The 16649-nt window shown below is 48.1% G+C and overlaps 1 protein-coding gene across 3 annotated transcripts in view; it reads left to right on the top strand.

The window, feature by feature from the left end:
* Positions 1-16649, top strand: part of Tafa5 (TAFA chemokine like family member 5) — a 206322-nt gene that overhangs the window by 173886 nt on the left and 15787 nt on the right. Inside the window, exon 3 of one of the 3 annotated variants that reach the window (XM_005067066.4) lies at positions 1159-1286. The exons of the other annotated variants lie outside the window; for them this stretch is intronic. Coding sequence (XP_005067123.1) covers positions 1159-1286 — 128 coding nt within the window. The remainder of the gene's footprint in view (positions 1-1158; positions 1287-16649) is intronic. 3 annotated transcript variants of the gene reach the window in all.

The raw sequence follows: 16649 nt of genomic DNA, 5'->3' as shown, positions 1-16649 counted from the left end.
GCTGTGATTAGTGGGAGCCCAGGAGAGCGGGTTAGGCCTGATGCCTGGCTCTTTGGAATGTCCTCAGCCTGGGGATACCCACAGCCTGGGGCAGGGGTCACAGCATGGGGCAGTCCTCACTTCATCAGTTTGGGCTCCCATAGTAGAATGCCCCAGACAGGTGACTTAGTGGCTTAGCATTAGCTCTGGGGACTGGAAGTTCAAGGCCACAATGCTGGCAGGACCAGTTTCTGGCTCGAAAATGTCGCAGTCTGCCTTCTCACTGTGTTCACACAGGTAGAGGGGGGGTTTGTGAAGTGGGGAGGAGGGAGGGTGTTCTTTGGGTTCCTTATAAGACCACTAATCTTTCTAATTCAAAACTCATCCTTGTGACCTTGTTTGAATCCCTTTACTTCTGTATGTTCCTGTCTCTAAATAGGTCAGGGGCTTCAACACACACATTTTCTTGCATCTCTAACAGTAATGTGAAAAGAACTGGCCCAGGATCCTGGCTGTTGCACAGTTCATTTTGCTGGCAACTGATATAAAGACCCTGGGAAGGGGTGAGTCAAGCAGCATACCCCATGGAGTTCTCAACTGTGCTTGTGGCCATTATGGCAAGTCAATTACAAAGCTCCTATATGCTATGCTACATGCTCTTCATCATGGACACCTCCTTGTGTATCAAGCATGCTAAGGAATGACCTGCCAGTTTCAGAACCTTGAGTCAGGCCTGTTTCTGTAGATGAAAAGTGATTGGGGGTCATGGTCTCTATAGAATTGCTGACTTCCTGCCAGGCCTCACTCCTGACATTGAGCCCTGGTTGTACCCAAGCTGTCATGTGGACAGCCACCTCGATAGACGTAGGATATGCCTTGTCAGTTTCTGACAGAACCAAGAGGCTTTTGCCCCACAGGAAGGGAATGGTGCTATTATGAAGATGTTCCGACACCCTCAGTGACTACTTGCAGTTGGGGACTGATGGCAGTACACCCAGGAGAGGCGACATGTGGCCAGCCTCCATGCAGAACTGTCTCTGAATGGCATGGTACCTGCTCATGGGGCTTCCCACTGTGATGTCCAGGTGCCAAGCCCAGCTGTAGGATGCAGGCACTCCACTCAGGGATGCCTGTGTGTTGGGAGCGGCACACTGACCAGCTCTCTCCTCTCTCCCACAGCACGAATTATCAAGACAAAGCAGTGGTGTGACATGCTCCCCTGCCTGGAGGGGGAAGGCTGCGACTTGTTAATCAACCGGTCAGGCTGGACTTGCACACAGCCCGGAGGGCGGATAAAGACCACCACGGTATGTGGCCCCTTTCCTTCCTTGTGGGCATGTTGGGAAAAAGTGAGCAGATACCACAGCCCATGATGGATGTAGGTTCTATGGGATGGAACAGGGACAGGAGGAAGCTGGTGTCTCTATCGCAATCACAAACTTCTTCTTACCCTCTGGTGTAAGCCTGAGAGCCTGTGCCTAAACATTTGGTCTTTGGATACACAGGAACCAAGCCACAGAACTCAGAACCACATAGATTGGTCAACTGGGCTGGTCATCTCAAGTGAAGCTATTACAATGCATATTGCTGGCACTGAGGCTGCTTGACTTTGTTGTGGAGAGGTACACTGGGTACCTCAAAACCCTAGGGCAAATTTCTGTACCCCACCTGAGACTGAGGGGATCATCCAGATTCAGGCCTAGGGCGGGGGCTGCACATGGTTCTGCTGCTGCCCTGTATATGATCTGGTGACTGCTAACAGACCTTGAGAGCTCCCAATACCTCATCCTCCTCACCCCATCAAGCAGGGCATACTGAGTTCTTCCTGGAGGCCACAGCTAACTTGATGTCTAGAACCACTCTTTACACAGGTGGTTGAGTGCAGAGGACTCTAGGATGTTCTTTGATTTTCTTTTTCTTGTTGCCCATTCTTTGAAATTTCTGAGGGAATGGCTTCACACACTGCCCGGGCACTGCAGACAAATATCCTCTGTGATATGCAATTGAGAGGTGAAAAGTCCTTGGCCAAGATGGGTAAGCCTCCTTGGGTTCACTTACCACTGGCTTCTTTGAGAACAATGCAAAGACTGAGACCTGTTCAAGGTCATTGTGGGAATCTATGGGGCTGCTGAGTGGACATCAAAGCACACACACACTTTGTAGAGCCTTAGTCTCTGAGGACCCCAGAGAGATGGATGGAATGGGGATGCCACAGGTATAGGATGCGCTGTGTCTGTCTCTGCCCTATGGAGACCACATGAAGCTTTACCTCCTGAGCTCTCAAGACCTCCCATCCCAGGCAGGAACCCCAGATAGGTGTAAGGAGAGACAGTAGACAGTGATGAGTCCCATCACCCATAACCATGCAGAGGTCTGCTTGAAGGCTTATCCAGTGCCACATAGTGTCCTCCTGTATAAAGCCCAACCTCTCCAACCACAGCCCAGGCTGTTCAGCCACCTGGATAAATGCTACAGTGGTGAAAACTGATGCCAGGAAAGGAGTCGTATATCCATAGTCCCCCCATGATTCGGAGCAGAGTCGTGACAAGGCTAGAGGGTCTTAACTCCCAGGCTTGTGTCCATTTGGGGACCAGAGGTATCCCCAGACTCGGTGTGTTCCCCACTTGCTGGGGTCACACCTAGAAAAGATGGGCATGTATGATTGCAATTGGACACCGCAGTGGACTGAGTGGCTGTAAGGCCCTCTGAGCCAACTTTACCTCTTCCAGAGGTTAGAAGGGAGCTGGGCAGCTCTGCAGTCTAGTCTACATGGTGTCCTTGAGTCTAAAAAGATGAGACCCTACTCTTACTGGATCCTGTAGCTTAAGTTGATATGTTTTTAAGCTGTCTAAAGTATTATTTCTTAAGCCAGATCTTAAGAAACCACAATTTAAAGCCCCCACTATGTGATTGTATCACAGCCTCTTATAGAGTAAATTAGTAGCATAGGTTTCACATGTCACTGTAAATTGTTTTTCTAAGATGGCAGCCTTGTCACCCATTACCTTTAAGAAGGCCTAGTAGCCATGTAATGACTGCTAATTCCTTTCCGGTGTCACTCATCCTAAATAGGCCCTCCCTTTAGCCATTACCCCTTTCCACTCTGTACCCCAGCTATGCTAACTCGGCATCCAAGTTCCGCCACGACACCCTAACTCTAGCACAATGTCACTCACTGATGATATTTCTGCCAGAGTGGGGGCTACTCAGGGGCAGGTCATTGGGCCTGGGGAACCATGTCGTCTGTCCCCTCATGGGAACTCCTAAGTATGTGTGATAAATGGATCCATTGATTAGCCCAGTGCAGACCCCAGACACATGCTGATGTTCGCATTTCAGTAATCACTGCTTCTCAAAAGCATGGGTCACCACCCCATTAGTGGGTCATGAAATTAATTTACTGGCTCATGATCAGCATGTAAAAGGAGGAAGAGTGGTCATAAAAATACTAGAGTGCTTCTCAGGTCACTGGGATGAGTACCACTTACAGCAACCTAAGCACAGAGGTGCTGTGTGAGATGCAAGTGTCACTGTGGAAAGCGGGGCGTCCATGGCCCCAATGACTCAGGCGACACACGAGGCGCTGGGCTAGCTTTGTTAAGTGTTGCCTCTGGAGTTGCCCCTTAGACTTTGCCTTGTGAGCATCCATATGCACTGAGTCAAGTGACTACTGAATGCTGAAGGCTCTCCTCGGGCAGGGAAGCAGCACCCTTACCTGAACCCATCTATGATGAGACGTTTTTAGAGAAGGAGCAGTGGGTGGGTTTCCCTTCCTCTTCTGCAGTTCCTGGGCTCCTGGTTTCCACTAACCCTGACAGCAGGGCTTACAGGGGACTTAAATGAAAAGGGCTGGTGCATCCCAGGTGGGAACTCTGGTTCCTCATAGCTGGCCAAGAATGGATCTCAGTGCAGATGTTGTCTGGCTATGGCGGCACTGTGCACTGCACATGTTAGTGGCTTTCACGGATATTCTAATCGGTGTTTACTCTGCATTTCTCTGATGTTTATGAATTGCAAGATGCTCATCGGTGAGCCATACTGTTCCCTAAATCAGGATAAACCAGCTGGATTGGAATCCATTTCTCCCAATTAGCTATTAAGCACCACATTTTAATTCTGTAGCCGTAAACACACAGTTGTGGGGGTGAGGAGGTTTAGGGAAGGCTTCCTGGGAGTCCTGCTTAAGAGTTAACACTCGCACAGAAGTTATACCCCAGAGAACACAGATTCAAAGATGTCCAGATGCTAACTGCAGGAACACGTGTGGGTGTGACCGTCTGACCTGTGCACTCTATCACAGACAGATGTAGAGTCCTCTTAAGCAGCCACTCCGAGCGACAGTTCCTCTCAGCTTGCCTGCAAATGACTGCTGGGCATCCTATTCCTCAACCCACTGGAACATCTGGAGGTCAAGAGCACTGAGAGCAGTCATATCACCAAAGAACACAAATGCAGATGGCCCTGCTTCTCAGCCACCCTAACAGCATCTTCTGTGATGCTTAGCATCTGTCCAGGGCAACCTTTCTTAAGGAGAGCTGGCCTGGAGCAGGGAAGGCCCTGGCCCCTTCTGGTACACAGCCAGCTGTTCAGTGGACACTCTACCCATTCCACTCAGGACTCTGCAACTACAGCTTCCTGCCAACTTAGAAGTGGGGAAAGGGTTAACCTCAGGAGCTACTGCAGGTCAAGATGAAACTTTGGGGGTCTTAAGCATGGAATTCTAAAGGTTGTGTGTGGTTTGGTGGCCATGCCAAAAAAAATCATAGAAAATTGGATTGAGCTCCTTCAAGAAATCAACATGGGTCCCCGAGCATGGCTAGCTGCATGCTACCACCAGTGTACCTGGGTTCCTATTAGTGTCAGGGGTCATGAGAGTTCCACAGAAGAATGGAGCAAATCCCATATTGGAGCAGCAAATCTCAAAGGGGCCTTTGTGGGAACTTACCAAATGCTAACTAGTCTTCGCCCTCAGCTAAAAAGCGCCAGACTTCCATGTTGCCTGTCAGCCTTCTGGAGACCCCATGTGAAGAGACGGGGGTGTGACAAAGGAAATAGTGTATTCCTGAAACTATAAGGACAGCTACAGAGAAGATAAGAGCATGTGTCTAGGAGGGGACAAGTAGCTGTAGCAGAAGAGAGGGGCTGAAACCCTAGGAAGCGCATACTCCCGAGAAATAGCACATTGGTAAAGTTCTCGCCACAGAAGCATAAGGACCCATGTTCTACCCTAGCATCCACATAAAAAGCTAGATGTGGGGTATGCATTTATAATTTTCCAGCCCAAGAGAGGCAGAGGAAGTATCTCAGGGTTCAATGGCCAGCCAAACTAGCCTGATCACCAAGTTCAAGGTCCCAGTGAGAGACTTTGTCCCACTGCCCCTAAATAAACCTAGGCAAATGGCATCTGAGGGGGAGTTGACACAGAGGGGCAACATCTCTCCCCCAAAATACACACTTGAACATACACACAAACACACACACACACACACACACACACACACACACACGCTCACATGCTCACATATAAATTTTGTAGAACTGGAAGATGGGAAGATGTGGATTTCCTGTGTGAGACCACCCACCAAAGCCCAAGGATGAGTGAATAGAGAACTCCATCTTGGAGCTCCCAGAATGAGATATGAGGTCCTGAGAGATGGGGAAAACAATCTAAACTTCACAAGGGTGAAATCAGTCCCACACTGTTCTGTCTAGTCACTGTTCTGTCTAGTGTGACCCCTCCATCATATGGTCCTGAGTGCTATGAGAAAGCAGGCTGAAAAAGTTATGGGGTACAAGGCAGTAGTAGCATTCCTACTCCATGACCTCTGCACCATTCCTGCCTCTGGCTGCCTGCCTTGAGTTCCTGGCCCAATTTCCTTCAATGATAGACTGTTGCCTGCTGTATATGGGGAAATAAATACTTTCTTCCCTGCAATGCTGCCTAAGACTAACATTCAGGTATCTACCTGCCTCAATCCCCCACCCCGCCACCGCCCAGGTTCTGCAGGACACAGGTGCTGGAGACCAGATGATTCTCTTGACCTCTAGTTCCCTAGCTGCTGGAATGGACTGTCAGTGTGGAGAGAGAACAGGCCTTGCTCCCAGAGGCCTCACCATTGGCTCTGCACTGCTTCCCTCGCAAAGCTAGAGATAAAGGGGTCCTGGGCCTCAAGGGCATCCCCCAGCAACAGGAGCAATGACCAGGCTCCTGGGTTACACTTACAGAAGGAACCTGGGTAAACTCAAAAGGTTTGAATGGGAAGGAGAAAATAGATGATCTTCTAACAAGTCAAATAGGAAAATGAATCCCTGGGTATGGGAGCAATCCAGCTGCTTCAGCCTGAGTTCATTCCTTCCACATCTGTGTACTGAGCTCTGTCCACCATAGGCACTACAGCTCCATCTAGAGAGGTCCAGTTGCTCACAATGAGAAGCCTTGTGTGTGTGCATGCATGCGTGCATGTATGCATGTGTGCATGTGTGTGTGTGTTTTCAACTTGGCTTTGAAGGATGACTTTGCTGAATGATCCAGGGGGCAGACAGGAGAGCATGGACACCTTGGACCTGGTACCTCACCCAGCACCCAAGACAGATGATTTCATAGGTGACCAGGAAGGAGTGTACAGCTATTTTACTCCTCATAGTAAAGCCACACTAGGTTCCCTTCCAGTCCAGGGAGGTCATTGGAAATCCAGAGGCCTTTTCTGAGACTCACTGATTACTGATTGTTAGAAGTCCTGTTGTTTCTCAATCCTGCTAGTTGTCCCCAAAGGGTTATCCTCCATCTATCTGAAGCTGGGACTCGATGAAACTTGTATCCTACCTGTTCAGACAGGGAGATCCCTAGTTCTCAAACTCCACGACTTTGGGGACATGGCATGCAGCGTGTCACATCTTTTCTTGACTTAACATCTTTCATCCCCCCAGAGTGTTAATTCAGTTAATTACACACAGATGATACTGGGGAGCACAGGCTTGTTCCCTCCCACCCCCACCCACCCCATGGTACCTGTTCCAACCATCCCTGATCCACGCCCAATGAAATTCACATCTTCAGTTCCAGAAGCATGCCAAGCCAACCTGGGCTCTCAGGTCAGACGTCCTCTGAGCTGGCCCTGATTCCCAGTGGTACCTGGTCTCCAGAAGATACCTTGGTAGAAAGATCATGGCAGGACACGTATATGGGATATGTTTAGCCAGTAATCAAAGGATCGGGTAGAAGAGACTTCCTTAGCCCAGATGAGGCAGATCCCCACAGGGGCATCAGAATCCACGAGACCAGGAACTCTCCCCCAGAATGCAAAGGGAACACAATTGGAAAGGAGATGGCATGTGAGATTATCTCAAAGGACACTTCTCATCTGTGACAGCCTGACTTAGATAGTGGCTCTAAAGAGGGCACCTACGCGCCTCACTGAATCTCACATGGGAGTAGTTTGTGGTAACGGTTGCCTTCAGCAGACACTGAGGTGTTCTCTGGGAGAATCTCTGTTTGAAGTTATCAAGAGGGAAGCCAAAGAGGCCTCTGACACGTAACTGACCTAAGTGTGCTGCATTGACCTCCTTTCCTTCTTAAACCTGCTTGATTCCTAACATCCTTCTAGTTCTGATGCCAGGCCCAGGACTGTGAGGATCTGGGGAATCGGTTCTTAAGATACAGATTGGCTCTCTTATCCATTTTGGAGCACACCAGCAGGGAGGAACCTAGGCCAAATCTCAGAGGCTGCTGTCCCCACCTCCAGTGTAATCAGAGGGTGCCTGTGACATCTTGCCAGGGGAGCCAAGACAAGACACACAGGGCAGAAGAAAACCAACATGCAAGACGAAATACTTGCAGCAGGCAGACTGCCAAAAAAGGAACATCACACAACAGGAGGAAGAGGAAGAGAAAATCCTGCTTGTGACCCTGGAGCAAGGATGGCCTCTCTCCCGGCAGCCCTGCACCTCAGATTAATTTAGATGCTCTCTGGATGTGACATCCTCACAAGGACAAAGCAGACTGGATTAAGAAGTGGTGTGAGCACTGAGCCGGGCAGTACAGGCTCAGTCCACAGGAGTCCGATGCCTGCACACTAACCCGTCTTTGTCCAGCCCAAGTGATGAAAGACCAGTGTCATTACTTGGATCTGTGCATGGTCCATTCTGTGCCCCTCTGAGTCACCCTGTTCATCACCATGGTAATAGCTGGACATTTTAATAGATTCTGTGCATAAACAAAAATGTATATGGTGGTGCTCCATCAAGTAGTATTGTACGCAGTGGCATTCTTTATGCTGTTGGTGGATATGAGCCCAGAAACAGAAAAAGGATTGGTTTGACCAAGCTACATTATTTCTGTCGGCATTTTCCAAGAGGAGAGACATTGCTGCTGGTCCTCTTTTCTGTAATTGGTCTGCATTCATCTCAATTCCTTAAAGCGGTTGTTCTTTGAATTGTTTTAAATACATAAATGGCAAACAGTTGAAACTGGGGGAAACTGGCTCGGCGGGGAGTGGGAAACAAGTCCTGTCCTATAAGGTAGGTGGGTGTGGAGAGAGCCCACTGCCACAGGAAGGCTACTCCTTGTGATAGGAAGGCGACCAGTGGCTGGGTAGCACTGAACATGGGCGCCTCAGGTGACATCAGAATGGCTAAGGGTTCCAGCAAGGTTAAAGATGAGGGTTCAGGGCCTGTTTAAGGTTGTGTTCCCAGAGTAGAGCCAGGGAAATCTAGTTGTTGCCCCTGTGAAACTGGGCCACGTGCTTAGCTTCCTGTCTCCCCATTATCTGTCCCTTTCCCCATCTCTCAGGCACATTGATTGTGTGCTGAAGGCTAAGGGTGTGGGTTTGACGCACATGACCACACGGGATTATCTTTGCTGCCTGGCACACTGCTTAGAGCATAGCTAAGGTGGCATCTGTTCCCAGTGTTGCAATACTTGTTCACATAGACACAGCTGAGAGAGACAGAGAGCCTTCTGACAAGACTGCCCTCCACCCACGGAAGCTGGTAATGGAGCCACCACTGGGAGTGACATCTTCTTGCAGCAGTGCCGGCCCATTCAACACACACCCCTCACCCCTCATCCTTCCAGCATTCTGAGCTCTTACTATGTTTACTACAACCATGGAAAAGGAGAGGCATCTGAGTGCAAAGCCTTCACAAGACCCATGGCCTGAGCAACCCTCTTCCACGACTTGAAGAAGGCTGCCCATGGAAGGCAGGTTATGGAACGTTCCATAAAATTGCATTGGAGAACTGTGAGAAGGCCCTAGAATCACCCGTGAAGCAGAACCCAGCATGGTCAACTCTGATAGGCCCTTCAGACCGTCCTGAACACAGTGAAGTTGATACCCAGGTGACCACCCTGAGACGTGCCAACCCAGGCCACTGCCACCTCCTGGGCCAGGCATGTGTCTGACAGGTAAACCTGCTTTCACCAGGAAGGGGCCAAACTCCTTCTTGACAGGTAACCAGGTAGCACTGACAGAATCCTACAAGCGTGTTTCTCTGTGTTGGTTTAATTTGGCCTTAGACACTCTCTGGTAAAAAAGATAATGTAGTTTTCATTAAGGACAGTGCGCTTAGCATCGGGACATGTGAGGATGTTGGTGGTGGGAACTCAAGAAGGTGGAGGGCATGCCACAGGTACTATGCTCCTGCAAGAGGAGCAATGGCAGGTTCCGGAGGGTTGGCTGGCAAAGCTTACCGTGTGGATGGAGCATCCTTTGGGGATAAGAGGCAAAGAGGGGGCCTAGTTCAGATCTTGTGCTCATCCTATCTGCTTCCTGATATCTGAAGGGAGTAATATTAACCAAGCTGAGGCAGAACCCAAACTTTTTTTTTTTGGTTTTTACGAGACAGGGTTTCTCTGTATTGTTTTTGAGGCTGTTGGTCCAGCCCGGCCTCAAACTCACAGAGATCTGCCAGCCTCTGCCTCCTGAGTGCTGGGATTAAAGGTGTGCGCCACCACCACCCTGCTGAACCCAAACTTCTAGTAGCAAGAAGCCAGCCCTGAGGCTAACTCTGGCTGGTGGGAGCCTACTGGTGGTCACATGAAAATGAGTATTCACATTTACCAGCACCCAAGTCCAGCCTGGAAGAGGATGGAGCAACCCATATCCAGGGGAGCAGAGAGAGTCTGAAGATTTGGCATCCAAGCCTTCTTAGAGTGTGGGGCAGCTTTGGTCTCTGCCTGAAGAGACTCAGGCTGGAGCCTGGGAAATGAGCACTGTGAGGAAGAATGGCCTGAAGAGTGGGAGAGATAGCCCTGAAGTACCCCACTGGGCTTGTAATGACAGCCTCAGAGATGTTTCAGGAATATTCTGGAGCTGACCACAGCCGTGTCTGTTATTCCGGGATGGCATGGTAGAGAAGAGCCTAGAGTGAAGAGACATGTGACACATGCAAAATGCTGGAGACTTAACAGAAGAATTCAAATGTGTATTGGAAGCTACAAATAAGAGAACTGCCACTGCAGATAATGGAAGCCACAGTGTGAGAGCAATCTTAAACAAGGAAAAGCAAAGAAATTGAACAAAGAATGTGAAGGAGACAGGTCTGGAGGCCAGGGAAGGGACAAGAGGCCTGACAGCAGGGGTGCTGCCAAGAAGAACCCCAGCATCAGGACCACGGGAAAGATGAGCTTTGGGGTAGAGTAAGGCGTTAGAAACACTCAGGCAGGTTCCATGGACAGAAGGAAAGTCCCAACTAGAGAAGAAACCTGACCAGATCAGACATCACAGGATGTGTCTTGAGTTTGGTCAATGAAGGAAACTGGTGTGACAGACATTTAGATGGCATGGAAGCTAATAAAGATGGAAGAACATTAGTTTACAGAACCAACACTGACACAGACAGTCTTGTGAGCCCAGAGAGACCTGAAGCCAGAGGATGAAGGGAGAACTGTCAGCAAGAGAAACCAAAACGCAGTCTTCCTCATGAATGTGACCCTGTTTTGAATTGCTTTGGACAAAGGGAGTAGCTAGGGACATTTTCCATGACTAAGAAAGCATACCCCTACCTACGCTAAAAAGGCAAATAAAGGACACACTCAAATCAATAAAGCAAGACACTGAAATTAGGAGGGTAAGATGGAAGAGCTCATGTGTGGGAAGATTGACGTTCACCACTGGCACCAATCTCAGGACATGATAGACACATGCCGAAAATCCAGCACTCAGGAGAACGAGGCACACGGAGATCTCCAGTTTGAAGCCAGCCTGTTGCTATGGCTGCACAGTTGAATGCAAGCTCCAAACCCTGTTCCTTAATTTCCTCTGAATTGTGCAAAGCTCCCCTAATGCAAATGATGCTCTGGTGTCACCTGTGGCTGATTAAGGATGACCAGGGAGTAGCCAGCAGCAGTGTGGGAAGAGTTGCCCCAGCCTATCCTCAGTTATGGTCATCCTTCTTTGTACTTGCTTCAGTCCTTTGGGAAATGGTCTCCTCGATGTGATCGACTTATAAAAGCTACCAGTGAAAATAAGCCTGCTGTCTGCTAGAGCCCATGTATAAAGTGAGTGGAGCCAGAAGAGATGGGTAACCAGAAGACACTACAGAGCATTGTGTAAGATAGGACCTTGCTACCTTTGAAAACTAAATGTAAATGGACCAGCTCTCTATATCAAAAAAGCAAGGACTATGAGGGCAGTTGCTTAAGATAGCAACTGTTTGGTGTTATATGAAGGTATTTTTAGCAACACAGTAAAGGTTTAAGGTGAAGAATAAAGAAAGCTATACCAAGTGATGAGATTGAAAGGAAAACAGGAGGTGAAATACAAGAAATTGGAGCATGGTGATATCATGTCAGTACAGTTACTTAATGACATATTTGTTTGTACATTGTAGTTGAAAATAAGGAGTAATGTTTGGGACCTGACAGCTGACAAGCATGTCAGGGTCACAGATGAAGAAAACGTGTCCGCAGATGAAATGATCAGATTTGGTGTTTGAAGTTGAAGGTTACATGGAGTTTGAAAGTCATGTGTCTGGCAGACTGTGTGGAGATCAGATAATCACCACCTGGAGCAGGAGGAGAGAGTAGCAGGGCATGGGTCCTGTGAGCTCCACCTTCCCACAGATGCTTACGTAGTTACCTATGGAAACTGGTGTATGTGAAAAGCTGTTCCTAATGTGTTATCATTTCCAAAATCACCATAAAAATATCTTTAAGTCCCAGACAGAAGAGGCGTGTGAGCCTTCCTTTTCAATCTAAACTATGGAACTGTGCTTCCTGAAGGCCACAGAGAGTTAAAGTCAAGTTGTCTAGCAGCAAGCTAACTCAGAGGTAACCAGGCTCTCAGAACCTTGGGCTGTATCCATATAAAATAAGCAAGATGCTATATCCAGGGTTGGTGCTAGCAGTGAGCCACCACTTGTGAGGTCACTGATGTGACCAGAACAGGGTAGAGCACACTGGACAGTCACACATGGAATTAGGGTTCCACTTAGGATGAAGCAGAAAGAACTCAGCTCATCTAATGAAAGGTGTTCCTGGAGTGAGTTGGTGTGTCTTTACAAATCAGAAACAATGAAAATAAAGAACACAGATTTGGGGAAAACAAGCCTCCAAAGAGAGGAAAAATTTACAATGAAATTATTAATTAGCTTATAAAGGAACACCTGGAATGGTTTGCTGTATCCTTAATAAGCTTTCAAAGACATGTTGTTTTGTTTTTAACTTCTGTTTAACCCACAGTTTTAAGGCCAGAAAGTAAATGTAGAAAAAAGAGAGTGTCAGTCTCATATTTAGACTGTTCAAATGCACAGGACTGCCTGTGTATTCATTGGGATCTGGGAGCTTTGATCATATGCATAATTTGTGTGTGTGTGTGTGTGTGTGTGTGTAAAATGAGCAAACATATCAGAAAGTGGAAAATGTTAATAATCTCCCATAAGCTTTCTAAGCTGAAGGAGTTTAATGGGCACATTCTTTAAAGTATTTATCTTGCAGGACTCTTCCCCATAAATACTAAGAAACATGGAAAATGGCTGGGTGTATTCAGGAAGCCCTGATTGCAGGTGCATCCCAGGAATGGAAAAACAGCATTGTTTTTTGTCATGAATACTGAGGCTGGTGTTTAGGGCATTATGGGTACAGGACTCAAGCTGAGTACCCCTGGGGCCTGAGCCCTTAGCTGTCTAAGGCAGTACAAATGCATCTGGGTTCCTGCAATTGCAGCATGCCTTTGCCAATGGCACTACCGAATGGGACACGCATCATCTATACCTGCAAGAAACCACTCTTGAAAAGTAAGCCAGTGGCCGTACAACAGGGTTTGCATAAGAAATGAAATTGTCCTTCAATATTTCAAAGTCAGGTAATATGAGACACTGCAGTAAGTTGTACAAAAAAAAAAAGACCACAATGACAGGCAGTAGGCACATATTAACTGTTCTTCTAAATAGGGAAAATCAAATGAACAGTACCAGAAGCCTCAGACCTCAGCCTAGCACAGTGGATCTTGTGTTCCCTGCTCTCTGCTGTGTCCACCCAAACCCACAAGATTGCTTGTCCTACAGGCAGGCCCAGCCCTGCAGGGAGGCTAGTCAGGAACTTCAATTACCACCACCATTGATCACTCACTGAGCATTCTAGAAAAGTCAGTGTCATGAATATCTGAGATAAGAAACGCAAGCTTCATGGGCCTTAGAAATGCCACTGTATTCTTCAGAAATAATAAACTGGAGCCCTGTAGTCAGAGTATCCGACCTTGAGCGTTATGTGCCCATGCACACCCTGTGGGGTCGGAGTTAGATAAGCAGTGGTCCACAGACCAGACCTAGCTGCCCCGTTTGTAGACAAAGCCTTGGGAAGGGTCGCTCATGCTCACGCACATGTCTGATGCCGTAATTTCCACTAAGTTTCCAATGAAGTTTTGGGGCTTTACATTCGATTTTACATTCTATCCATGTAGTTTAGTTGGGGATGTGCAGGTCCTTGCTCTGCTGCAGCAGACACATGACTCCAAAGTGGTGCGGAGGCAAAGGTCATATGGAGGTATCATGGTTCTGGGCTTGAGGCTCTAGCCAGCCTGAGCTCTGGTTCTGCCACTGGCCCAGATAAGATGAGGAGAGAACCATGTTTACAAAAGTCCCAGGCACTTAATTAAAGCCTGGCAATGCTTAGTGCTTGTTACTACTGTCTCCAAACCCATCCAACAGACCATGTGGCCCTGAAAATGGAGCTAGGAATTGCATTTGGGACACGTCAGCATTTCAGAGCATCAGCAGTTGCTGGGAGGATTGGCTTAGTATGTCAGGAAAAAGTCAGGTTGAACCCTTACCACACACTGTGCTCTAGATGGAATTCCCTAGGTATTGCAGAATGGGATGACATGGAACTGGTGAAGGCTAAGCACAGAACCAGGTTCGGAGGGAGGAAAGGGCTGCAAACTCAAACCCAGCCTGTGGAATACCGTAGCAGCAGCTCAGGCTCCCGGATTCTGTGAGCAAGGCAATGTTCTCTATTGAACTCAGGAAGTACTGAAAGTGGCAGATGTGTGAATGCACTTGACCTCCCTTGCAGTCTGGCTTCCTGGCATGGCTTAAACACTGCAGATGCTGAGCTTTTCAAGTACCGCAAATCTCTAGCTCTTGGGGAGGAACCCATGGGCTGAAGGTATAGCTCCATGGCAGATCACATGCCTACAATGCTTAGTGCCCTGTGTTAAACCCCTAGCCCACTGCTCCATTCCCCTCAAAACCAGGGTTCCAAATATGTGTTCTACTGAAATCATTTTGATCCATAACCCTCATAAAACTGAAGAATGATAGGTAGAACCATGGTAATCAAGAGACTGGTTGGAACAGTTGACAATTTTGCATGCTGCGGAGACAGTCCACAGAGGAAAAGGGGTAAGATGTGTAGATAGTGAATTCCCACAATATGAAACAGGAATACACAAGAAAATGTAGAGATTCCTCTCAGACAACAGTTGATAAAAACACAAATGAAGTGCCCGTCATCAGAGACATTGCTGGTGGTTTTATTTCCTTCCATCCAGCTACCTCAATAGCCTTCTTGAAGATACTAGTGTGTATAAACCCAAAAGTCTTATGGAAAACATATGGACAGCATCCATCTGGACAATCAGAGAGAAGTGTGCTTAAGGCACTTGGAACTCAGTGTTGCCAATGATCAGAAAGATAAGCCTAGAGTTGGCACAGGACCCTCAGTTCCCCTCCTCATGTCTTTTTACCCACAAAAGAGGGATACCTGTCCACAAACGGACACACCTGGTCATCGTGTCATGGTTCAAACAGCCAGCAGATGGGAATGGTCAGGTGTCCATCAGTGGCTGGTGAATGAGTAACTGCAACTCCACCCCCAGCTGTGAGGAGGAATGGGTGCCGATGCTCGCTGCCATGTGGTGCACCTTGCATGCTTCATACTACGTGAAAGAAGCCAAGCTCGAGTCCTCACTGCATACATCTGCTTCTGTAACATGTTCAATCTGAGCAGACAGGAAAATGTCCTGTGCTTGCAAGAAACGTGGGTTATGAGTGATGGTGTGGTGTCTCATTGAGGAGACAAAATTAAGCTAAGCCAAACTGTAGTAGTGATTGCCCAGCCCTGTGAATATGCTAACATGATTCATGGCTAAACGCTATGTGATAGTTATCTCCATCTCAGTAAAACAGCTACAGTAGACATATTGATGTTGTGTGCTCCACCCATGGAGATTTTCCCAGCATCATCTCACTAGCCTGAACTCAGGATCCCTTTTCTGATGGACTGCAGTGTTACGGAAACCAGCTTGATGGGACTGCAACATCTCTTTGTTGCATTGTGTCCTGCTCAAAGCCTGAAATCCAGCCACAAAGAGGTGGCCACACCACCCCTAGTGGCCATACTAAGTAGAAAGAGTGTAGGACATGAGAGGGGACCTTGGAAAGTGGCTACATTGATGGTGAACCACAGAAGAACATTGTCCATGCAACTGAGGAGCGTTTGGCCACAGTGGTGGGCACCAAGGTGCCTTAGGAGGAGGCAGCTCTGATTCTAGTTCCATCACTACAGAGCTTAGGAACTTAGAAGTCTGTGAACAGCTAATGGCTGAGCAGCCTCGGTCGAACTCTGTAATGTTGGTTGGGTCTTGTTTTCAGGACTGACAGAGGGATCAATTTTAGACAAGGAGCTGTTCCATCAGTGATATGACTAGCAGAGATGCATCATGGCTGGGGACAAAAGGGTAAGAGACCAAGTCACAACCTTGTCAAGGTTCCTTGGCCCTTCCCAAAGGTATCGAGCTGTGGGTAGGTTGGAAGCTGGCCCAGCCCAGGGAGTGCCATGTTAGTTGGGGAATAAAATGACGGTAAGTCTTCAGCAATGGATCACACCAAGTCAGGGAAAGCATCGAGACATCCTCCCTCTCTATGGCCACTCCTAAGGCTGGAGCCTCACTCCTTCATCAAGGTGGGAGTGTGCAAGACCTGTGAAAGAAATGTCCTACTTGTGACCTCCAGTCCTACTTGTGACCTCCCCTACCCAGGATTCAGTGAAGCTGAGGCTGATAGGAAGGTATGGTGGTAGGTCACAGTGGGCCTGAGTATGGCCTGGTAACTCAAAGCCACCTGCCCTGCCTGCTGGGGAAACTGAGTTCCCTTTCTGTGTGTTAGAAAGGCAGGGGTTGTCATTTAGGATGACAAGTGGGGACTACACTAAAGGCCTAGGACGTGGGCATATT

This window comes from Mesocricetus auratus, unplaced genomic scaffold (genome assembly GCF_017639785.1).
Source record: "Mesocricetus auratus isolate SY011 unplaced genomic scaffold, BCM_Maur_2.0 Super-Scaffold_100010, whole genome shotgun sequence".
Taxonomy (NCBI): Eukaryota; Metazoa; Chordata; class Mammalia; order Rodentia; family Cricetidae; genus Mesocricetus; species Mesocricetus auratus.
Note: the sequence above shows the minus strand (reverse complement) of the source record. Positions and strands in the feature narration are given on the sequence as shown.